Source organism: Garra rufa, chromosome 3, assembly GCF_049309525.1.
Source record: "Garra rufa chromosome 3, GarRuf1.0, whole genome shotgun sequence".
NCBI lineage: Eukaryota > Metazoa > Chordata > Actinopteri > Cypriniformes > Cyprinidae > Garra > Garra rufa.
In genome coordinates, this window is record NC_133363.1 from 48,286,643 (window position 1) to 48,312,053 (window position 25,411).

The following is a 25,411-nucleotide window of genomic DNA, read 5'->3' on the forward strand; positions in this document are numbered from 1 at the left end:
ATCCTTATTGAGAAGTAAGATCGGATATGTCAGGCTACTACTCACCTTGCTTTTATCTGGTGCAGTCTCAAATTGAGGCATTGCCCCACCCTCCTTAGCAACCGCAGTCCAATAAAATTATTTGCTCAATGTCAAGAACTTTTATGGCAACAGTTGGAAATCCTTTGCAGTCATTGACTTAACTTTTAAGGAGATATGGCACTCAAACCTTAAATAAATAATATTGTATCTGTGTGTGTGCGTCTAAAAATATTTCCCACACCTGAACCTAGATTTCACAGCTGACCTTAAGTTTTAATACACTATCTTTAATCAATTTACTCCAACTGCTGCTAGTCATTACTGCAATTATTCTTGGCATTTAAAGAAAACTTTAACACACAACACAAGAAAGGAAAATTTCCTTCAGTTTGTTTTATTATTCTTTGTACATTCTGCACATTCATAAAGAAAATAATCCAAAAAGAGAATCTTTTGAAATATATCTTCAAAACTACAACATTAAAATAATATTAAAAGGCCTCTTGCTATCTTCTCTATAAAGGTTAAATGTGTACCTTTTCTGATTCACAGAGATGAACAGTAAACTTCATAAGACCAGGTGGAGGGAAGAAAAAAAAAAATTAAGAGAGGGTGGAGATGAGAATCTAACAAATGAATCTACAGTGTGGTTCATAGCATTAGACATCAGTAGTCATTTTAATAAACTCAAGCCTTATGAAAAAACTTCTGTGAGATCAGTGTCGACAGCAGGACTGGCTCAAGTAACTCTCAACATTGGGCAAAACATCTGGATAGGGGACTTTTTAATTTAACAATCTGGAAATATATTAATTGAATTTGGATACAGTGGATAAAAAAAGAAAACGCAATATATAAAACTATCATTCGAAAGCCGAAGTATTTCAAGTCCCATAATTACACACTGAATTAACCACCCACTAGCCTGAAGTGGCACTAGTTAAACTTTAAATAAAATTACAAGTGACGACTCTAGGGCGGAGAGAAGGAAAGTATGATTTGTATAGTTTCCTATAGTTTCTTTTGACTTTGGTTTTTGTGAGCTTTAGACAGCACACTAACACACACACATTCATTCATAAGAGTATTTTAACTTGGAAAATAAACAGTCCCTTCATTAGTTTTGATCCTGCTTCATTTGAGAGTTATGGGAACACAAAATTAAAGTTTGATCGAAAACAGTGCTGAGTGACTGAAACGTGTGCTGCTGCGCACAGCAGTGAAACGCTGATGACATTATTATTAGAAAAAAAATAAATGTTAAATCAAAATGGTCATTTATTCACCCTCATGCCATTCCAACCTTATTTCTTCTATGGAACAGAACAAGAAACAGGTAAATATTTGTTGTTTTTTCAGCTAAACTGTCAACACACAAAGTCAATAGGATCCTGTGTTCACTGTATGGATAAAAAAAAAAAAAAGAAAAGCTGAAACGTTTTTCAAAACAACTTTTGTTTGTTTAGGAATGACAAGAGGGTGAATAATTTTTGGGTGATCTATCCCATTCCAGGGAGCTGTCATCATGCTGACGACTCTGATCTTACAAACCCTCTCCCATGCATCCACTTGCTCACAAACACGCTCCTGCACTCAGTGTCGTCTGTCTCTGGAGGTGTTGCTACGGCTTTGTGAGCGTCTGCTGCCCCCTGCAGGTTTGGAGTCGCTACCGCGGCCTTTGTGGCCATCTCTCCTCTTTTCTGCCTCTCTGCCCCTTTCTCTCTCTCGTTCCTTCCCTCGATCTCTCTCTCCCTCAGTTGAGCGTCTCACAACACCTGCTCCTCCTGCGTTCCCTCCCTCTCTGTCACGGCCTTTTGCTCGTTCTCGCCGTTCTTCTTGTTTTTTGTCTTCTTCCTCCTGGAGCTCCTTCCTCCTCTTCTCTCGCTCCTTTATGCGCTCAGCACGCTCCAGAGCTCTTTGTGTTGCCTGGGAAAAAAGCAAGAACTTAAATTAAGGAGACAGAACAAAAAAAAAAAAAGAGTGGCCTGTGTGATTTGGACTAGAGGAAGTCATGCTGACCTGTTCTTCTGTGAGGGGTAACCAGTATATACAGGGAGCTGCTTTAGTTTTGTGGAAGAGGTCATCGAGAAGTTTTACAGGAGGCTCTTCTGGTTTATCTGGAAAACGAAATAAATGTCTTAAATGTCTTTTTTTTTTTTTTTGTTAGTGTCCCTAGCGATTAACCAAAAAGTTGCCCAATTTACCTGATATCACCATATATATATATATATATATATATATATATATATATATAAAATACAAATATATACACACATTTTCAAAATATGTATATATGTATAGAAATATATGTATAAATATATATACTGTATATATACATACATATACAGTCAAGCCCAAAATTATTCATTCCCCTGGCCAATTCTCTATCCCTAACAAAAAACAATGTCAAATTATGTCAAAATAGAAGAAAAAGTGATGATATTACAGGACACTGGGTTCATACAGATACTGTAAATTAAATTTCAGGACTTTAAGCACTTCTTTATTGATTTTTAAGGACTTCAATCAAAGATCTCACTTATTAAACAATATCTTCTCTTTCAAATTCTAAATTCTAAAGACAAATAGATAAAAATACACTAATAAAAAAAAGAGAAAAATAAAGTGAAGCATATGGAAAGTATCACTACTAAAGTAATTATACTATAGTAAAACCATGGTTAATTTTCTTAAAAGATTTGTACGTGTGTATACCTTTTTCTTTTTGTTTTTATAACTGTACTGCCTTATGGTTTGATGTTTTCTACCGTTTCAGAAAAAAAAAAAAAAGATTTGTGAAATCACTCTAAAATCCAGATCTGAAACAAATGATTTTACATATGTGCTCTAAAGTCCCGAATTGAATCAAATGATTCACAAACTCACACCAAAGTCCCGATCTGAATTAAATGATTGGAGATCCACGCTCTGAAGTAAATCATTTGACTTAGATCAGAATCGTGTGTGAATCATAAATCACATGATTTAGATCGAGACTTCAAATTGTGCATAACGAATCATTTGGTTTGAATCATTCAATTTGCGAAATGATTCACAAACCCGTTCGGATCTAAATCAAATGATTCACTATACGCAATTTGAAGTTCCGATCTGAATCAAACATTTGGCAATCCAAAATCTGTTCCTCTTTTCACTTCCTCAGCCATGTTCACACAACATCGGCAGTACTACTACTGGCTTAGACTTAGAACACTTATTTCATAGATACACTGTCTTTCAATAATTCAAGTTTTGAATTTTCAAAGTACCTTTTCAAGTACCCAGGGTTCAACGCTAAGGATTTTTTAAAAACGTGTAGAAACCTTTGAAGCTCCCCTAAGCGCAAACACAAATATGCTGATGGGGTCAGTCGCACATGGTGCTCCTAAATATTTTTTTTCACAGTCACACGTAGTAATTTTTAGTCGCAAATGCGAGTTAGAAACAGACGTTTTCTTTTTAGCTTCATAATTTGATGTTGCCGCCATGTTGCCGTCTCTTCGCTGTACTGGTTGTTACCAGGTTACGGAAAAACATCCAACATGCTCACAACATCCAATCAGATAAGAGGAACCGAAAAGCAATACGGTGTTCACAACATCACAGAGAAGGTAGCATTTAAAGGCTTAAAACACAAGCTGTTTCTCGATTCTAAGACTGTATTTGCACGAATTTGACAAACAGTTGCAGGCAAATTAAACTTTAGTGACAAGTCAGCACTGGCCCGATTGGGCCAGTGACGATCCTGTCTACTGTCCCGAGCGTCTCGCACGCTGGCCCCGGGCCATCGGGCAGTCCTTATTGTCGAGCCCTGAAGTACCTCTTCAAGAATATTGCTATTTTTAAGGGTTTTCCAGGCCTTAAATTCCAAAGTCAAATTCAAGTACTTCAAGCACCTTGTACAAAGCCTGAGGAGACCTATTATGCCCCTATTTACAAGATGTAATATAAGTCTCAGGTGTCCCCAGAATGTGTCTGCGAAGTTTCAGCTCAAAATATCCCACAGATCATTAATTACATCATTTTAAAAATGCCTATTTGAGTGAAAACAGAAACAGGCTGTTTTTGTGCATGCCATATTAAATTTACATTTCTGACATTTTCTGAGCGCGCACAAAGAGCGTTTGTCACACAGCATGTGAGTACTAAACTAAAGTTCTCTTTCATGTCTTATTGCACTTAAACTATTAAATACACGTTTGTGTTGAAAACACACAGGAGTTACAAAAACAGTCGGTTATGTCTGTTAAAGTAAACAGCTGGAAAAAAACATGTTTATATAAGATCTGTGTGGCAGCAGTGTAAGATAAAATAAATAAATCCACTGCTCACATCTCCTCTGAGGCTGGGACTCTAAATAGTGTTCTGTGCTCGTCTGCTTTGCTTGAACTTTTGCTATGACGTTAGAAGTGGCACACCGCTGCTGCTTGCAAAAACAAAATGGCGATGCCGTGGGTGGAAACGTGCAGATTATGGGACGTTAATATTATAAAAAATTCTTCTTACTACGTCATGGCGGGAATAAAATCTGAGCATCTTATTTTTTCAAAATATTTCAGAAAAAGGCTTACCAAAGAAAAATGACTGGGTTGTTCTTTTTTAAAATCAGATTTTCATCATGTCACCTTTCAACTTTTTCCTCACCTTTCTTCTCGGTTCTCTTCTCCTTGCTCTTGCCTCTCTCTCTGCGTCTTCGATCCCGAGATCGCGACCTCCTCGTTCTCTCTCGGTCATCCTTCCCGAAGTCCTTGACTTTATCCCGGTCCCACTCCCGCTCAGAACGAGTCCTCTCTCTTCTTTCCATCGCTCGTTCTCTCTCTGCCCATTGATCTCTTACAGCTGTAGCTCCTCCATCTCGCTCTCTTTCTCGTTCCTTCTCTTTTTCATGGTTTGCAGGTGGGAGTGGGTGATGAGCGGCAGGGCGGGCTGCGGTTCCTGTGGCGTGAGGGTCGTGACCTTCACCTGGACGGTCACCGGAAATGAGACCTTTATGGAAATCCAACTGGAGACAGAACAAAATACAACAAAATGAGAAGGGTGAAAAGTTTGATATGAGAATGACTAAACAATGACAGAAGCAGCAGCTAAAGCAGATATAGGCAAACTGTTCAGACCTCATCCTGTTCGCAAAAATCCACACGTAGTACTTTAGGATTACTTGTTGGCCATTTCACACCATGCAGTGCTTCTCGAGTGGCCACAGCTTCCTCTACAGCGGAGTACTGAGAAAGAACATGACAGATTGGAGGTTAAATGAAAACTGAAGGCATCAGGTAGTACAAAATAATATCACAAAACAATACAGAAAAAAAACCCACTACTGCTCAGAGATTCAGGGTCAACAACATTTAATTAAAGGCTCATACTCACCAAAACTAAAATTTATTTGTAAATAAATCTGACTGATTCCTAAAATGGCAAAGCTGAATTTTCTCAACTATTTTTTTTTTTTTTTTTTAATGAATTTTGCTGTTACTTTTGGTCATTTTAGTGTGTTCTTGCTGAAAAGCAGTATATATTTCTTTAAAATCTTACTGATTTCAAACTGTAGTGTAACAAAAAAAAAAAAAAAAAAATCTAATAATAATAATAATAATAATAACAACAACAACTTACTGTGACATAGCAGTGAGATTTGATTTTATCGATCCAGAAACCTTCCTCCACCAATGTACCAGTCCGATTTAACAGCTCCTTCAGCTGCCCTAAGGTGAAAGGTCGCACCTACAGAGAAACAGTTCAGAGTCAAAACAGCAGAAAAACCTCTAGAATCAATCTCAAAACACAAAACAAATCTAACTTCAAGTACTATGCTGCTCAGAAGAAACTGAAGAGGTCAGTGGTAAAATTCATATTGTCAAATTATTTTACTAACAAATTACATCCCTACATTATAGAGACAATGAGCAATGTGATTTAGCGCTTACCAGGTTGCAGACGTGTATGATGTTGGAGGTTTTCCCACGAGGAGGAGAGAGCTGGCGAGCTGTCCGTATGGGGTCATCAATAGTTACAGACACGCCTGATTTCTGCTGACTGATGGAGCGTCTCACCAAAGAATCATTCGGAGTGACTGAGAAAGAAAAAACTATTTTAATCCTGCTTGACAAAAACCGAGTGATTTCTTAAAGCATGTTAAGATTACTTTAAATAAAACTATAATAAAAAAAAAAAAAAGGGTCACCCTTCTTGAGCTCGCCCTCCTGTATTTCCATGGTAGCATCTGGGGAGCTCTCGTGTTTCCTTTGTTTTTCTGTCTCTCCTTTAGTCCACTTCTGCTCTTCTTCGTCGTCCTCCTCCTCCTCATCTTCCTTTATTTCTTTCTGGCCATTCTCGTGTCCATCAGATGGGACAATCTGAACCAAAATTTTAGAGATACAAAAAAGTTCACTGTATAGCAGAGGCAAATCATGAACTTCAAAAGACAAAATGCTATCCTACAAAAAATAAACCGATGAGACATTTTAAATCAAAGTTATTTCTGCAGAAATTGTGCAGCAGTCTTATGAACAGGGGTCCCACACCTTGGTTAACTTTAAATTTAATTTCAGGGACTTTCCAGGTCCAATACTCTCAAAAGCAAGGACTTAATGTGGGGACACATTTCAAGTGAGAGCAAGGTTACATCGTGTTACCTTGTAAGATACATTGTTACAGTTTTCATGTGTCAAACACAACTATGCAAAAAAGCATTTTATTCGAACTTCACAGCCTGTTTTTCCAATGGAAATGCGTAATGTGCGTAACTAACATAAATCAAGTATGCATAGGCGAATAAGTGTTGGTGAAATAACACATTAGCGGACCAGATCAGAGGGAATGAAATGGAATTTTTCTCCAGAAAATTTCTTGCACAAAATAAATTCAAGCACTTTCAAGGACCTGTATCTATGTATGTTTATTTTTAAAAACTTTCCAGGGCCTTGAATTATTTTTTCAGATTCACAAACTTTCAAGAATTTCAAGGACCTGTGGGAACCATGTATGAATTCGTGTTTATGGCACCAAAGACAATCCTTAAAGGGATAGTTCACCTAAAAATAAAAATTGTCCTAATTTACTCAGCCATGAGTTATTTCCCTTTTCTTGAAGAGCTTCTTTCTTTTGTTAAACACGAAAGATGATATTTTGAAAAATGTGGATAACCAAACAACTGCTGGTCTTCACTAATTTCCACAGTATGGAAAAAAATAAAACACTACGGATGTCAATCAGGACCAGCAACTGTTTGGTTGCCTACATTCTTCAAAACATCCTTTGCTTTAAGTCAAGAAATAAATTCATACAAGTCTGAAACAACTTGAGAGTTAGTATTCATTATTGGGTGAACCATTCCTTTATTATTTGTTTTGTCAGCTACCAGTCACAAGCCTTTGTCATGCTCACCTGTGTCACTGTGCGTCTGATCTTGAGGCCCTGATCCTCCTCTGGTTCCTCTCGCTCACGAGGCCCTGCTGAGCCCTCATCCCCAGAGAGACGCCCCTCATCTGGATGCAGTTCAACCACTGCCTCCTGTACGGGCTTGATGTCTGGAATTAATGTCTGTAAAAAGGTTTTTAGTTAAGTAATAGTGTTAGGGCATGTAAAAATACTTTTACACAGTACTATTAAACATAATAATGTCCATATATTTAAGAGTTACGCTAAATAAACTTGAGAACACTTGAGAACTGTCAAAAACAGGTAGTGATTCATTATGTATCTCTAAAGGTAATGTGGGAGCAGTCTTGGATAATTTACCTTCAGCGATTCAGTGGTGATGCTGATTGACGGCTTCTTGGCCGTGACTGCTGTACTAGAACCCCACCTTCTTTTCCTGCTGGCTCCGCCCACAGGCTCTGCCTCAGATGACGCAATCTCCGTTTTACCTAGTGGCAAAGGAAATTAATCACAAAAGTGCACAAACTAGAAACAGATCCAGCTGTAAATGACGGGTAATGGACCATAGCAAAGCATATAATTCCTAATTGACCCTGTAACCACTTTTTTCACTGGAACGGTACTGCAAATTAATTCAGCTTCTTCAAGCATAAAGAGCACACTTTAAAGGATTAGTTCACTTCCAGAATAAAAAAAGTCCTGATAATTTGCTCACCCCCCCATGTCATTCAAGATGTCTCTCACAAAGAAATTAAGTTATTTAAGAAAAACATTCCAGAATTTTTCTCCATATAGTGGACTTTGGGAGCCAACAGGTTGAAGTTCCAAATTGCAGCTTCAAAGGGCTCTCCGCAATGCCAGCCGAGGAATAAGGGTCTTACCTAGCGATACGATCTGTCACCTTTTTGTACTTACGGGGCAGCCGTGGCCTAATGGTTAGAGAGTCGGACTTGTAACCCAAAGGTTGCGGGTTCGAGTCTCATGTCAGGCAGGGATTGTGAGTGAATGTACAGCACTCTCTCCACCCTCAATACCACGACTGAGGTGAGTCCCTTGAGCAAGGTACCGAACCCCCAACTGCTCCCCGGGCGCCGCAGCAATGGCTGCCCACTGCTCCGGGTGTGTGTTCACGGTGTGTGTGTGTTCACTACTGTGTGTGTGCACTTGGATGGGTTAAATGCAGAGCACAAATTCCTAGTATGGGTCACCATACTTGGCCTCACGTCACCTCCTTTCCTTTTCCTTTTCCTTATGCAATGCTTGAGGTTGAGCTAGTGTAAGACAAGCATTTGTGGTTGATAAGTATATAAATTTGTATGCTTCTTAGAAAACTACTGAACGTTTCACTAGATAAGACTGTTATTCCTCATGTGGGATCGTGTAGAGTGCTTTGAAGCTGCATTGAAACTTCAATTTGGACCTTTAACCCATTGGCAACCACTAAAAACCACAATATGGAGAAAAATTTGGGAACGTTTTCCTCAAAACACTTAATTTCTTTGCTATTGAAGAAAAAGACATCAACATCTTGCATGACATGGGGGTGAGTAAATTATCAGGAAATGTTTATTCTGGAAGTGAACCAATACAAAATAATGAAGATTTAACACATAAATATGGCAATCAATTGGCCCAGCAAGTCATATTTATTTAAACATTTCGGATACTAAGGAAAGATTAGCGGCTCAGGTAGCTTTGCAGCATAACAATTGAAAACAGGGTTTATTTCAACATTCTGCACATTAAACTGTTGCAAGGCACTGCTACATAATGGGACAGATTGATTTTGGTGGAATTTAATTTATTTTAGTTGTTTTAACTTTGAAAACTGTACTTGGTGAGGACAGCATCCTGGCCCATTTATTGGTAAATGTTCTAGAGTCGTTCCCAACTACGTTCCTGGATCCCCCCCTCCCCCCCAACACTGCATGTTTTCCATGTCTCCTTAATCAAACACATCTGATTTAGATGATCAGCTCATTATTAGATACTCCAAGACCTGAAATGGGTGTCAGACAAAGCAGAGATGCAAAATGTGCAGTGTTGGGGGGCCTCCAGGAACGTGGTTGGGAACCACTGTTCTAGATCAATAGTTTTAAATAATATTTCCTTTTTGGAGGAAACACAGAATGGGCTGCGGCAACCCAGTGGACAAAGGGTCAAAAAGTAACATTTCGAAGACACTTACTGCTCAGCGAGATCTTGCGGGCAGCAAACGATTTTACAGCGGAGCTCTGAAATGAAATAGAAAGGAGGAGAAACAAGATCCCAGTGGATGTGTGGAGGAAGAGACAGAAACAACAGACAAAAGAGACATTGGGAAAAGGAGGGGAATGAGAGAAAGGAGAGGGGGAAGAACAGATGCACAGCTATCAGTTACACCAATAATGTACAGTCGCATTGACAAACAGAGGCTGTGAGAATCCCATCATTATTATAAATCTTTCTGAATTTTAAAGTCCCTTACATTGCTATTGCTTTAGTTTTTACTTTAACATGGCTAACACATGCTTGACCAAATTCCCTACTTTCCCATATGTGCTGTAAAATACAGGATAACTAACACCCTCTAACCTCATCGTTAACTAAGCAAAAAACCTTCTTTCCACTTTAAGTAATTTAAAAATAAATACATCTTGGGAAAAAGGGTTTTCCTGGTACCATTGACACCTGATTCCTCTCTGGCTTGGCTATGGCCCAACCGCACAGCAGTGTGCACTGTATCTAGGCAACAAAGGTCCAATCAGAGGAGGCTGAGGAGTGAGGGCGAGATACGATCACAATTGAGTGTGCTGATTGGCCGGCTGACAGGAACTGCACTTTTTTTTTTTTGTTTCAATAGCTGTTTTTGCCTCTTGTGGTGGGAATTGTGATTCAAATGGTCTTTGAAAAAGTCTTTGTTGAAATGTTCAGGAAGCAACAGAAGCATATGGCAAAAACTCCTGGTGTCCACACTAGCTGGGGAGATAGCATCCACACTATGAAACAGTGAGAAACACATGACGTTTGACAAGCCAAAATTCTGGTGATAATCTGTCAGGGCATTTATCATCTGCATCAAGTTCTTTGTACACACGGTGTGCCACAAAAACACCTGTGATGTGTAGGTAAAGACAGTTTTCATTTTTTTAATGTCTTAGGTCTCATTCTGGGAATTTGGGTGCACAACAGCAGAAACAGGAAGGTTGTTTTTTTTTTTTTTTCAAATCACTCTGGAGCGTAAAGTTCTTTGAAATATCCAATAAAGTCCATTTTTGTATTGAAAGCATGAAGAGAAGTCCTTTAAAAAAAGCATGGCTGTTGACAAACTGATGAGACCCAAAAACGGCAGGAAAAATAAGTTTGTAGCAAACAAGTCCATAAGCCTGGCTTTATTATCTCGGATTGTTCGACTCACCGAGATCAGTCCGCAGGCATGTGAGAAACAGCAGATGTCTGTGTAATGAGTCTCTGCAGATATCAGTTCATTCTAGTATTGAAGTGTGGGCAAAAATAGCAGGAGGCGTCAAGACAGCTGTGTTCCCATCATGCTGACAGGAGAAGTCCATCTGATGCTTGTGCTTGGCCAGTGTAAACGCTTTGAAAAATGTCTTTGTTGGTGAGCATCGCTCTCTCTTTTGACGCCTCCGCTGTTTCACCAGCTATTTTGGCTTCTCTTAAGCAGTCCCATCAGGAGGCCACATCAGTTTTGTATGACGAGGCAGTGGCCAATCATCCGGCAGGTTCCGTCAGGCTAAGTGTGCAGTGACGACTCTGGGGGCCTAGCTCAGGTACAGCCGAGACGCTTGGGCATAGCGGGGCAGGTGATGGAGGTGGTAGAGGAGAAGAGGTGGTGGCAGTATGCAGGTACCAGTATGAGCAATGGAAGAGGGGAGGGCACCTTCACAACAAAGCAATCAATGGGATTTTAAACCACATAACAGTCATACTACCAGATCCAGAGATACAAAGAGAAAGGGAACAAGAGTGAGAGACAGAGTGGAGAGAAAGAGCTGGAAAAAGAGAGGACAGAGAGAGACTAGAGCCTACATCTCAAACTACATGCTGCCAGGGTCTATCATTCTGCTCTGTACAACTCAAATACACACTGCGCTGTTTAACTAAACACTTATAGCACAATAATGATAAGGACTGTTTTACAAAGGGGTGATTTTAGAGATGCAACTTCTCAAAGAAGGGTTGTTAGACTGAGAACTGAAAAGCAGTTGCCTCTCTAAACTTTTCTAAAGCGCCACTGCTAAAAGTGTTTTTATTTACATAAATATCGTTGATCGCCTACTTGGTCGATCATCTCATCATCTCGATATCTTTTAAGCTACAACAGGATTTATGTTCAATACAAAAAGGCATAAAATCGAAATGTGTTAAACTGCGCTTTTAAAATTAGCACTGATTCATCCTCGCTCACACATTGACCTCCACAGTGTCTATTTTCACACATTATTAGCCATCCACATCCCCCACACACTGCTGCTACATAGTAAAAGGAAAAACAGAACAGGATAACGACAAAAATAGTCTAAAATCCAATCCTAATTTAAATCTAAAGACAGACAACAAATTTGAAATCACTTCAACTCCACTTCGACTGCCTTACAAACTTCAGCTACCCGTCCCCACAGTTGAGGGTTATCGTTTCCACTGGTTCTTCATTCTGTAGGCCTTCTTACCTCCTCTGGGCGGGTGTCACTGGAATCTGCCCCCTGGTGGTCAGACTGTTGCACAGCACCCTCTGAATGAGAGCGGCCCTCCAGTTCCATGGCAACTTGGCCTGCAGGCTCAGAGAGAGCTTCCTGCTTTACCTCCCTAGAGAAATAACCAGCGAACAAGAGAAAAGACAGAGACAGAAAGAGAGTGAGGGGTAAGGTGGCTGAGGCTGGTTGATCTGGGTCACTCTACCTATAAATAACTGCCCGGCTAAATGTCTCTCAGTGCCAGCATCACACATACATACATAAACAAGATGGTATACGTCATGGTAATAAAATTTGAAAGCACTGAGAGGAGAAAAACAAGCACATTTCAAACTGTCATCAGCCAAGGCACGTATACACACTTAAAAAGATACTGATAAATTATGAGACAGCAATTCTCTGTATTACTGAATTGTTGTACAAATAGAGATGTAACTGATTCACAATAACACTAATATGTAATACAATATATACATGTTAATAACTATGCATTATTATATGCTAAGCATGCTGTTTCAGTGCATCACAGATTACAGAGCTTTACCTTGAGCTTTCCAACAAATAAACTTGTGCTTTCCCATGAAAACTTCCCAGAACTCTTACTACTGAGTGGCATTACAGTCCAAACACTACAGTTCAAACATCTGGGGGTCAACAATATTTGTTAATTAATAGCAAATGTGCATTAAATTGATCAAAACTAAAATTAAAGATTTTTATAATAATAAAAAAAGATTTCTATTTCAAATAAATGCTGTTCTTTTTAATGTTTTAAACACTGAGAAGTAAAGTTTAGAACACTAAATGAGCATTAAAGCATTTTCACGATGGGTCATCAATCAGACATATTGACAGCAATGAACGTAAACACCACAACTGAACCGAACAGAATTTGCAAGTTTAGCTGATTATTGCTGCTGTAAATGGTCTGTACTAATCAGTCAGACCAGGAAATACATTTGGAGTACTACAGAGTGCCAGAAGTTATGTCAAGGAAAAGAGTGCAAAAAAGCTGTCTGAGGAACATAAGGCGTTTGTGGTTGGCCAAACTGAACCAGGATTTCCAGGGTAAGAATCTTGACAACATTCGTGTTTGTTCTCATCATTTCTGGTCAGGCAGGTAAAATATTAGTCTACTATCTTAATACTGCTCATACATATCTTAACCACCTATTACTTTAGTTCAACATATTGCACCCTTTCCTGCTTACGAAATCCTTTTCTATATGATTAAGCAGCTTTCACACTTTTTTCCGTGGTTTAAACAGCATTAGCATTATTCAGTAGTACATTAACCGTGCAATCAATGCTGTTGTTTACATCCGAGTATCGCCAATATGGCCATGTATCCGGGTAACTGACCCAAAATGTAACGCAATAGCAAACCCTCTATTAGAATGACTTCTGAAGGGTTATTGACTGCTGAAACTGTAGCTGTTCCAACCTCACATCTATGAAAATGTAGTGTACATCTGTTGACCTTCACAACAAATCATTAGCTCTCACAATAACAAAACTGTTTAAACACTAATAACAGACTTGTCCGCATTATATGCAACACTTTTGACAATTAAACCAACAATTAAAACACTGGCAAGTGAACAGATTCACTGGTTCTTGACATTCCCGTACCTACAAGTGATTCAACCGCATTCATTGTTCTACAGATAATCAATCCCTCTCTCATACACATAAACACACACCTGTGCAGCACACCTTGGCACCACGGTCTCCAGGGACACAACAGCCCTGATGCCATTTGCTCTAAGGAGGGAAAAACTGCCTCTGGGTTCTCAAAACACAAGGCTTTCCCTTTGTATTAAAGCAGTCAACACATGCTGAGGGGAAGGGGGACGGGTAGCCAGATCCCCCGCAGACAAAAAAGCCAAGCGCTTAGAATACTTAACATTTACACATGAATGCAAAGCTGGCAAGCACCAAGAGGAAAACCTGAAAGACAGCCTCAAACTGATCTACAGTGGCCTCAGAGTTCATTTTCCATGAATTAAGACAGTTTGTAATTCTGAATGTATTCAGACCGACTTTGTCAAATAATAATCATACACAAACAATTTTCAAAGTTTGATCTCTTTAGCTTAAAACACATTGCTGTGATTTTACACCACTGCTGTCATTGCTCACTAGGGAACATCCCCCATTTCCCCTTGAGGACTTTTAATGCCTATCATATGAATACCATTCTCAAGATTTGCTTTCCTTCATAGAAACCTAATACACAGATCTATGATGATCACGAAACTTATGACAATTATAGCTCATTATCATTCCTGATGTTTCCTTGCCACTCTGTTAATTTCGCCATTAAGTAACAGGTTTACTACGCCTAACTGCTTACATAAATTGTTACACTGTCAAATGGGCTTAGGTGAAATGCAAGCTGAGTTAACATTGTTTTATTCATTAGATGAGATGTTGCAATCCTTTCATACTGGCCATCGTGGACACTGGTATCCCCATTACTAATTTAGCACTACAAGCATCTCTCATGATTAAAAATGCCAGAGAATTGCCCACATCCTTAATGAACCTAAGTGGCTGAACAAGATCCCCTTCCCCCAACATCGTAACGAAAACGCCTGCGTTTCAAAACCTACCATAGAAAAATCATTTTTGGCCATCATATGCGCCGTTTGATTTATTGTAAGGGTAAAAATGCTGTCTAGATAGGCAGCTCACTAGGTTAAGACAGCTAAAAGCCCTCTGCGATTTCGAGACTGCATCTAAAATGATATAAAGATGTTTCGCTTCGCATGTAACTAAAGGCACCACTGTAACCACTGCACAAACACAATCGCTCGATCGATTAAGCTCATAATATAAATGTCTTTCGCCTAAACGATGTGGCGACCCAGCGCTGGAGGGTATTTCTAGAAACCACCTCTCCCTCTCTCAACCCTTACCCGTTTTTGTTGCCGTCCGACAGCATAATGTCAGGCTGTAACCGGGACCGCGACGGCCGATTCTATACCGGTTCTGCCGGTCACGGATGCGTAGGAAGAAATGTGAGAAGCGGACGCGCTGCAAGGTTGTGTTTTTTTTTTTCTCTTGTGCAATGCGTCGGTATAGTCACGGCGGCGCTCACAGAGCAGCCATATTGAGCAGCGCTGGGGGAAGTATGAGAAGTACAAGCAAGGACCCCTCCTCCAAGGCCACGCCGGTTGATAGGCTGTCGTATATAACGCCTGATTAAAAATAACACCGCCCTCAAATTCCATATTACAAACAGTCAAATGAACTACTACCTGGACGTCTTTTTAAATGTGTTTACTTAGACAAGATGAGAAGTTTCTAACTGCTGAAGGTTTCTTACAAATAAAATAATGATCAAGTTTGTAAACCCTTTAATGGTTTTAAAAGTGTACATAATATTATATATGAGTGTGTACTGTGTGTATATTTATATAAATTTATATATATATATATAAATTAATACAAATATATGCATGCAAATAGTTTCAAAATGTATATGTCTTTATATATACGTAATAAATATACACAGTACACACAAATATATATTATATAAACAAAAGCTTTTATTGTGGATGTGATTAATCACAATTAATTGTTGCCCAGCACTAGTTTTTAAGCGTTTTCTCACTCTTTTATGTTCTTTTTTATGTTATGTGAGTAAATATTAATTTTGGGGTGATCTATCCCTTTAAGAACAGTCTTATTTCTGCATACATTTAGATTCATTGCAATCAGCTCTTCATCCAAGTCAATCCAGTTAGACAAGTAATACACAAATGTTTGCATTTTCAGCTTTTTATTGACCAAAACTCATATCTGGCTGGAAAGAACGTATTTCTAATAGGTTTGACGTCCAGCATGTTAATGGAATAAAAATGGAAAATATTTAAGTAATCCATGCAAGGAAGCACAACATCACATAGTTAAGCATGTGTTGTACGGAGAAACTGGCCAAATGTCCTCCAAACCGATGATGACTGATCCACACTTGCTGGAAAAATTTGTTATGTTATGCTGCTAAAAGGGGATTAAAATAGGTTCAAGTACCTTTTCAGTCTCAGATCATTTAAAGGAGTAGTTCACTTTCAGAACAAAAATTTACAGATAATGTACTCACCCCCTTGTCATCCAAGATGTTCATGTCTTTCTTCAGTCGTAAGGAAATTTGAGTAAAACATTTCAGGATTTCTCTCCATATAATGGACTTCTATGGTGCCCCCGAATTTAAACTTCCAAAATGCAGTTTCAAATGGCTCTAAACAATCACAAACAAGGAAAGAAGGGTCTTATCTAGCAAAATCATGGGTTTTTTCTAAAAAAAAAAAAAAATTGACACTTTATATACTTTTTAACCTCAAATGCTCATCTTGTTTAGCTTGGTAAGATGAGCGTTTGAGATTAAAATGTATATAAGTTGTAAATGTTTTTAGAAAATAACTGATTGCTTTGCTAGATAAGATCCTTCTTCTTTGGCTGAAATCATTTACAGCCATTTGAAGCTGCAATTAATCTGCATTTTGGAAGTTTAAACTCACGGACACCATAGAAGTCCATTATATGGAGAGAAATCCTGAAATGTTTTACTCAAAAAAACATTTCCTTACAACTGAAGAAAGAAAGACATGAACATCTTGGATGACAAGGGGGTGAGTACATTATCTGTACATTTTTGTTCTGAAAGTGAAATACTCCTTTAACATTATATATTTTCACTTATTTGTTTTTGATTAGATTCTCTTTATTTAAAACATGACTTTAAGAACTGATCAATGTAGATCAAATTTACGCAGAAATACAGAAAATTCTTTAGTTCTAAATTTCTAGTGTCACTTCAGAAAACTTGTTGAATAATGATTATGTTACAATTATGTAGGACCCAAGGCGTCTGGAAAAAACCCCCGTTGGTGGCCTATGCCCTGGTTGGGATCACAGGTATAAAGAAAAAGAAAAAAAAATACAGCAACTCTATCACCAACCTGTGCATCATAAAATATCATTATACAATCCTCACTGCATTTTTAACATTACTGAAAACATGTCATTGATAAGAATAAAGAAAAAAAAGACCAAGATGGACTTCCATCTGCTGTATGTCCTGCTGAGAACCCCTGAATGAGGCCAAATGGGCAATCTCACTAAACTATGCATGACAACAGACGGCAGAGTTGTAGCTCATGCATTTCTGAGCTCACACATGCTGGGTGGTCCTGCATTTAGACATGGCAAGCATCCCACACCTTTTGACCAATGGATTTCTGTGACTTTTCCAGTCATTTGAGCTTAACACAGATTGAATATGTAGAGAGCAGCATACATAGGTAAACATTCCTCATAAAACATATTTTCCTAGTTTTGCATGATCTTTGTAATTTTTGCATTACATTTCAAAAGTACTTCAAAATAGTAGAAACAGAAATACATTAAAAGTGATCCTGGACCATAAACTAAGTCATAAGGGTCAATGTGATGATTTATACATCATTGGTCAAGATAAAACTAGTTGAAAATCTGGAATCTGAGGGTGTAAAAAATCTAAATACTGAGAAAATCGCCATTGAAGGTGTCCAAATGAAGTTCTTAGCAATGCATATTACTAATCACAAATTAAGTTTTGATATATTTACGGTAGGGAACTTACAAAATATTTTCATTGAACATGACCGTTACTTAATATCCTAATGATTTTTAGCATAAAATAAAAATTTATCATTTTGTCCCATACAATATACCCGTCCTACTTAAGACTGGTTTTGTGGTCCAGGGTCACAAATTATTTTCCTAAATGAAAGATGATCAGAACAAAGTAAAAAAAAAAAAAAAAGGATAAAAAGAGAAAATATATTCTGCCTAAGAATTTATTTTAATTGTATTTTGTTTTATTTTATTTACAGCTCATTAATAAATAAGCTGAATGTTTGCATTGAAAAAGCATTGTTTTTGTACTTGTACAATGCAGTGTAACTGTTTGTATGAAAGATTTTACTGACCTTGAAGACTGAGCCTTCTTTCCTTTTTTAACATCATCTTTGTTCAATTCCTCATCCTGGTTGGAGTAAAGAATGACAATTTCATCAAAATACATAATAACAGTGACTTTGTTCCACTATGTATTTTCTTTTGGTTCTATGAACATTCTCTCTGTTTGTCCTCAGATCACACTACCAGTGTGAGAAGTTGTGCTCAACTCATGTACACCCAGTCAGACTGGTGCATCAGTATTAGCATGGCAAGCTCATCATCAGAACACAGCAAAGACAGAAGCAACCAGCAGAATTAAAAAATGCAAGTTTGATAAGCCAATCACACACCTTCTTTTGGCTGGATGGACTGGATTTATCCTGTGAAGAAGAGCTGGAAGAACGAGAGGATGATGATTCTGAATCGGTGTCAGATGATGATGACCGACTTGGCTTTGACGAGCGTCTTTCATGACCTTTCTCTCTCCGTAGATGGTCTTTTGTTTCATCCACTTCTCCTTCTTCAGATGTGGAGTGTGGCAATTTTAGCGCCTTTTCACTTTCTTCTGCTGGTTTAGGTTGCTCTTTCTCTACAACCTTCACTTTTTTGTCATCCTCGTGTTCCGATTCAGGTGTCGTTGTAGAGGCTTCTGTCTCCATAGGAACATCTTCAGAGCACTTCGGCCCTGATGTGAGAACTGACACCTGTTCAGGTTTAGAGGATGATGTAAGTGAATCAGGTGGTGGGACCTCTGAGAAAATGCGTGACTTTCTAGGTGGGGAAATGGTAGATGACGTTGAATGGAATGGTGCAGAAGTCTCATCGACTTTCTCATTTTCTCTTTCCTCACTGCTTTTCCACTCATCTCTCTTCTCCAACTCAGCGTCTTGAGCATCTTGTTGAACAGTGGGTACTGACACAGACACCTCTGACCCACGAAGCTGCTCAGCTGAGTCTTGCGCTTCTGCTTCACCATCTTTCTGCTCTTCAACTTCCATTTCTCCTTCTCCCTCCATCCCTAGCTTTTGTGCACCATCAAACACGCCCTCAGATTCCATTTTGCGGACCAGCAGGCTAAGTGGACCAGGTCTGCGTGTGGATGGGGGTTCTGGACTGCTGGATCTCGAACTGGAGCTGGACTCCTGCCTTTTGAGCAATGGAGGAGAGACCATGGCTGCCCCTGGAGCAGCACCTTCGGCTAGGCCTGCCGGCTCATCTTGGTCATGTGGGCTCTGTTTGGGAGTGTCAGGCAACGGGAAAGAGAGCTCCGGAGGTGGAGATGGTGGAGGAGTCGGTTGACGGAGCTGCAGAGGCGGCTGGTGGACTGGTTGAGGCTGGGGAGGGATGTGCTGTGGTGGCTGAAGCTTTCTGCGGGATCGTTGGGGGGCTGCAGCTGGTGGAGTGTAAACAGGGGGAGTCCGGATGTTCTTTTTCCCTTTTGAGGTAGGACCCCATTCATCATCGTCGTTGCTGTCATCATCATCCTCATCATTGTCATCGCTATCAACTTGAGCACAAGCTGCGGCCTTCGCGGAACGGCTAAGCTGCAACACCGAATGGGCAGGACCTGCTTCGGCTGGGGCCGTTCCCTCTCTCTCTTGGGAACGGGGCATCATGAGAGGCAGGCCTTGACGCTCTGGTTGTCCAACCACGCGCACAGACAAGGAGGCAACTGCACGTGGAGGAGAGGGTGTTGCGACCTCCTCGTGGCCGGGAGGGAAAGAAGGATGCCAGATCCTCCCAGCTTTAGTGTCAGGTGACTCTTGAGACACTGGAACAGGGCCTGTATCCAACCTGTGTGATCCCATTAACCCAGGGTCTTGTGGCAACCCTCCTCCACCTGCCTGGGTTACGGGCAGATGTGGATGTATGATGTGATGCTGGAAAACAATGTAAATGAAAGATCAAAACACTGAGCAGATGTTCCTAGACATGCAATTTCTAATTATTTATTCAGTAATGATAATGTAATGTAATCTAATAAGCAATCAGAGTATGACTGCTTTGCAGTCCATGAAAACTGCCTAGTATTTCCTCAGAGCACACTACAAGTGTGAGAAGTGTAGTTGAACTCACTTACACCCAGAGTGACACAGTCAAGCTCTGATGCATCAGTATTAGCATGGCAAGCTCATCATTGGAAATACAACATGAGAATATCATACTCTCTACCGCTTTTACATGCATTGCAAATATGTGACCCTGGACCACAAATCCAGTCGTTAGTAGCATGGGTATATTTGTAGCAATAGCCAACAATACATTGTATGGGTCAAAATGATCAATTTTTCTTTTATGCCAAAAACCATTAGGATATTAAGTAAAAATCATGTTCCACAAAGATATATCAAAACTTAATTTTTGATTAGTAATATGCATTGCCAAGAACTTCATTTGGCCAATTTTGCACCTTCAAATTCCTGATTTTTAAATAATTGTATCTTGTTATTGTCCTATCATAACAAATCATACATCTGTGGAAAGCTTATTCGTGACCCTGGACCACCAATTATTTTGAAATTCATAATTTGTTTATACATCATCTAAAAGCTGAATAAATAAGCTTTCTACTGATGTATGGTTTGTTAGGACAATATTTGACCATGAAACAACTATTTGAAAACTGCAAAGGTGCAAAAAAATCTAAATATTGAGAAAATCATCTTTAAAGCTGTCCCAATGGAGTGTTTAATGCATATTATAATCAAAAATTAAATGTATATAGATGTACAAAATATCTAAATGGAACATGATCTTCACTTAATATCCTAATGATTTTTGGCATAAAAGAAAAATGGATAATTGTGATCCATACATGTTTGCCTACTGCTACAAATACACCCATGCTACTTAAGACTGGTTTTGTGGTGTAGGGTCACATTTATTTAGCTTTCAGGTGATGTATTAATCCCAATTTTAAAAACTGGCCCTTATGCTGGCTTTGGGGTCCTGGGTCACATATGTGATGTGAATTCTGACTGCTAGCATAGAAAATCAATGCTGTCGTGGCAGGTAATGTTTGCTCTGGACAGCTGATCTATATTTCTGATCTATTCTTTTCTAGTACATTACATGGCACAAATCAAATCAGCCTGTGTATTTGATGATCAAACAAATCTGATAAAGGGCACAACTGTACTACTCCAAAGAAAACTTTTCTTTGTGCAAATATTTAAGTCAGTTTTATAAGACTGTGTGCGCTTACTTTCTCTGGCAGAAAGGAAGTGCTATCTTTGGTTGGTGTGTGTTCATCCTCCTCAGGGCCAGCAGGACTCTGTGTCTCTGAAAGCAGAATATTGCAATGGTCATGCACAGAGTTTTTTGAAGGTGAAAAAAATGTGTATATACAACCAGATCAACATCCCTATAAAATCCTTAATGCAGAACAACAATAAAACACAGGTAAAGAAATGTAATTTAATAAGCAAACAAAGAATATAATTGTTTGATAGCCACTGAAAACCACCTAGCAATTCCTCAGAGCACACTCCAAGTGTGAGAAGACAAGTTAACTCACTTACACCCAGACAAACTGGTGCATCGGTATTAGCATGGCAGGCTCATCACTGGAAACACTAAATTAGCGTACGGGACTTTAAACATTATGCATCACTGTACATTAAGAAATCCAGCACAGATGGTGTCGTCAAGTCAGTGTTATAACCTGCGTGTATATGTACACGTGAGTCCGCTTACCATCTGCCTCAGTGGCCTCCCGGGCTTCTCTCTCCAGTCTCTGTCGGAGGAGCTCCTGCTGTTTGGCCAGGTACTGCTTTATAAAGCTGTTCTGACTCATCTCCTCTCCAATCTGATACACACACAGAATGCACATTCAAGTCAAGGTCATCTCATTTACATGGTTACTTGCAGTTACCATGTAACAGATGTTCAGATGCTATATATGACCTAGGACAACAAAACCAGTCATAAGGGTCAATAATAAAAAAAACGACTTTGAAATTTATACATAAAAAAAATCTAAATATTGAGAAAATCGCTATATTGTCCAATTAAAGTTCTTAGCAATACATATTACTAATCAAAAATTACGTTTTGATATATTTACGGTAGGAAAATTACAAAATATCTTCAGGAGACATGATCTTTACTTCATATCCTAATGATTTTGGCATAAAAGATTGCTACCAAAATACCCATGCTACTTATGACTGGTTTTGTGTTCCATGGTCACATATTTGTGCGATTAATTTATATTAAAAAAACATTTTATCCAATTCCATAATGCAATTTTGCATTTTAACATTTTAAAAAAGGTTGTGAACCAACGTTGTTTTGCTACAGGTAAATTTATGGGCATTTTTAATGCATACTAAAAGGTTTTAAGTTACAACTATCAGTCAGAGGACATGTGATAGATTATGTACAACAGGTTGTGAATCTATACATCTAAAAATGATGCAAATGAGAAAAAGAGTTAAAATGCTTTTTTATACCTGAGAGTTGGGCTGAAGACCACTGCTATGGGTGGATGATCGTTGGAGATTCTCCAACATAAGAGCCTTCACAAACACAGATGATGCACATTTAAAACACAACTATAAAAAATGTCATGCACATCAAACACAGTAAACAAATGAATAAAGTTAGTATTTTTTGTAAACACTCTTGTTTAGGTTCCTAAATCTGATCAAGCATGTTGCTTGCGACACAAACCTACTTAAAACACTATTTTTATAAAGAAAAAGTCTGAAAGCTTCGAAAAGTACCTCACTTACCCGACCAGCACAACATGACCGCTTTCGATTTGATACGAGAGTCAGTGTAAACTGTGAGAAAGCGTCGCTGAATTAAGTGTTTATATTAGAAGTGGGAGTGGCATTAGCCTTTCAAAATTATTCACACCGTTAGCACATACTTAGCAGATGACTCCGTTAATCTGACAGTTTACCGGTCGTTATGCTAATCGTCGATGGAAAATAGAGACTCAAAGAAAAAGTGCGATTTTGAACGAGTGAAACAAGTGTGAAATACTCCGACCCCCTAAAACGCGGCTTTTAAAAGCAAATTAGCTGAGTGATTTACATAATAGCCCACAGGAACTTGACCAACGAGCGTGTTTCATTTGTAAATTCAGTTTTACATTGTAGAAACTAGAAATGTCCTCATGTTTATAAATGGTGTGCAAGTGTCAAACGCGCATCCATCACATGAGACTGACAAGCGCGCACCCCCACTACAAACATACGACGCGCGGGCACGATGTCAACTCAGAGACCTCGGCTTGTCAGACTGTTTAAAAAAACCTCAGTATTGCTGTATTATTTCAATTACATGTTGTAACTGCATATTTAATGGAAAACAATTAATGTGCGACGTGGTACAAGATTTAAACTATTTACATGCACTCGACAAACATTCCCGCTCTCGAAGCACCGATACTTGGCCTGCCAGTCGGGTCTCGTCTCTTGCTCAACTTGACAGCCAGCGCACGGTTTTAAGCGCACCCTTTGACCAAACTTACCCCTTTCAGTCGTTTAATGAGTGCATTTTTCTGTCCACTTTTAGCGAGCCCTCTTTGCTCCAGGGCAGCTTTTAAATCCGCCACTCGAAGCGAATGAAGCGGTTTGCCGTCTAACGTAACATCCTCGAGTTCCGCCATTTTGCTTCACCCGAGCGCTCGAACTTCTGGGGCCGTGCACGAGCGCACAGCGCGTCACCGCTCACTGATCTCCGGAAGAGAGAGCCAGACAGACATTCAGACATAAAAACAAACACAAGTGGCTCCATGTTCAAAAACGGGCACCTTGCGGTTTGAAATCGGCATCCAGGATATCTAACGTTACTTAAACAGTTTAAAATGGCACTGTATAGTCATTTATTGTTGTGACCTCTGTGTCCTTCATAAGTCACTACAAGAAACGTATAGCTTAATTCAGTTTGTAAAATAATCCTAAAATGGTTTGCTAGTTTAGAGGGCTGAGACCAGCTGAACCTAAAGTAGCTAACGTTAGACCAGCAAAGACTGAAACACACTAAAGCGTAAACACTTTAAACAAGAAAAATATGACACGGGACAAAACAACAGAAACAACCACAACTTTGTTCAGTAACAAAAATGTATTTTGAAGAATCTCACCATTTGACAAGTACCAAAGACTCCCTATATGCAAAGTACCTGTGGAGTGTGTCTTACAAACAAAATGTCAAAATGAACATCAACATAGTGTAAAGAAGCACAAAATATGCATGTCAAAAATACATTCTGGTACCAAATGAAAAGGGGGGAAAAAATCACATTCGTAAAGCAGACTTTGAATTATTAATGCAAAGTTGCATGTAACATCCCTGGTTATGTGTGCATATATTTCTTTAATAAGCAACTTAAAGCCATGCAGACATTTGATTAACAAAATCAAATAAATATAACTATATAGGGCCATCAAATCTAAGCATTACTATAAGCACTTAATTTAAGAACTTAGGATAGGTGAGCCTTTTGTGAGGAACTCTTGCTTGAGGACTATTGTATACTTGTAATGTTTATATATATACAAAGTTATTTTGTACAGAAGGACAGGAGAGCTTATTCAAAAGCAAAAATTATGAAGCTTAGTCTAGTGTACTCTGAAGTACCTGTTGATGCGTTGTATTTTTTTTGTTACTTATCCAAGTAGTTTGTGTGGTAATACTGATAAAGTCCACCAGATGGCACTTTGAGTCAACTAACACACCAACCCCAGAGTAAACCATCTAAATCAGAGAATTCAATTCACTTAATTGGACTTTTCAGCACTTTTTAACACCAAGTCCACTGCGTCCATTGTGACAGGACTGACATAATATGTAAAAACTAAAAAGGCCACTTTTTCAAAAAGGCAGTAATAAAGGGAAGGCTACTCGAGATTTAAACGACTTTTTTATGGCTGAATTATTCAATTGCAAGAGTCAGTAACTGTAAAAATGTAATGAACCAGTCAAACCAAAGTAAAACAGCAAGAATAACACTGATAGCATTGTACCGATGGGCAACATGTAAATCCTGCATATAAAAAGAGGAGCTGTGGGTATTTACAGACAAAGACGGGGGAAGGAGCCAGAGAAAGATAGCAGATGGAGGAATTAACAGATGGAGGAATGGGCTCTGAGATACAGACTATGAGGGCGACTTGTAAACATGACGGTACATTTATGACACCGACTTGATTTTTCAAGACAGGAGGGAAACAGGTGCATGTTTCAACCTGTGTAAGCACTGTTCAATGGGTAAGATACACAAAGCTCAGTTTGGTTAAAACCAAGCCTTTTCCAGTAAAAGTTATTGTAAGCACCGGCATTTCAGCTGCCACTATGGAAGCTACTAGATAAATATTGCTGTTTTGAGAAATGCTGCATAGCCTATTTAAAAA

General features: G+C 38.9%; 1 protein-coding gene and 3 non-coding genes across 4 annotated transcripts; all 4 read right to left on the reverse strand.

Annotated features, from left to right (window-relative positions):
• Nucleotides 1-399: 399 nt before the first annotated feature.
• On the reverse strand, nucleotides 400-23,673 carry acin1b (apoptotic chromatin condensation inducer 1b). Its single transcript, XM_073836290.1, has 17 exons — nucleotides 23,527-23,673; nucleotides 22,499-22,564; nucleotides 21,741-21,852; nucleotides 21,250-21,326; nucleotides 18,395-19,924; nucleotides 18,074-18,129; nucleotides 12,072-12,207; nucleotides 9,590-9,635; nucleotides 7,762-7,889; nucleotides 7,408-7,563; nucleotides 6,206-6,377; nucleotides 5,949-6,094; nucleotides 5,638-5,745; nucleotides 5,136-5,243; nucleotides 4,666-5,023; nucleotides 2,041-2,138; nucleotides 400-1,947 (listed from the first exon to the last, which is right to left on the reverse strand). Exons 1-17 carry the CDS (start codon nucleotides 23,662-23,664, stop codon nucleotides 1,615-1,617), a joined length of 3,768 nt encoding a protein of 1,255 aa, XP_073692391.1. The 5' UTR covers nucleotides 23,665-23,673; the 3' UTR covers nucleotides 400-1,614.
• Nucleotides 18,230-18,330, reverse strand: LOC141332578 (small nucleolar RNA U6-53/MBII-28). Its single transcript, XR_012355353.1, has one exon. It is a non-coding gene; the product is annotated as a small nucleolar RNA U6-53/MBII-28 (small nucleolar RNA).
• Nucleotides 20,075-20,187, reverse strand: LOC141332576 (small nucleolar RNA U6-53/MBII-28). The gene has a single exon (XR_012355351.1). It is a non-coding gene; the product is annotated as a small nucleolar RNA U6-53/MBII-28 (small nucleolar RNA).
• LOC141332577 (small nucleolar RNA U6-53/MBII-28) lies at nucleotides 21,517-21,616 on the reverse strand. The gene has a single exon (XR_012355352.1). It is a non-coding gene; the product is annotated as a small nucleolar RNA U6-53/MBII-28 (small nucleolar RNA).
• Nucleotides 23,674-25,411: the final 1,738 nt, after the last annotated feature.

Excerpts from the sequence above, each read along its gene's own strand:
- acin1b (XM_073836290.1), bottom strand. The coding sequence starts at position 23,664 with ATGGCGGAACTCGAGGATGTTACGTTAGACGGCAAACCGCTTCATTCG. Across the intron at positions 21,853-22,498 it reads GTCTTCAGCCCAACTCTCAG|ATTGGAGAGGAGATGAGTCA; the intron begins GTATAAAAAAGC and ends TGTGTGTATCAG. Across the intron at positions 2,139-4,665 it reads GAAGAGAACCGAGAAGAAAG|ATAAACCAGAAGAGCCTCCT; the intron begins GTGAGGAAAAAG and ends TTCGTTTTCCAG.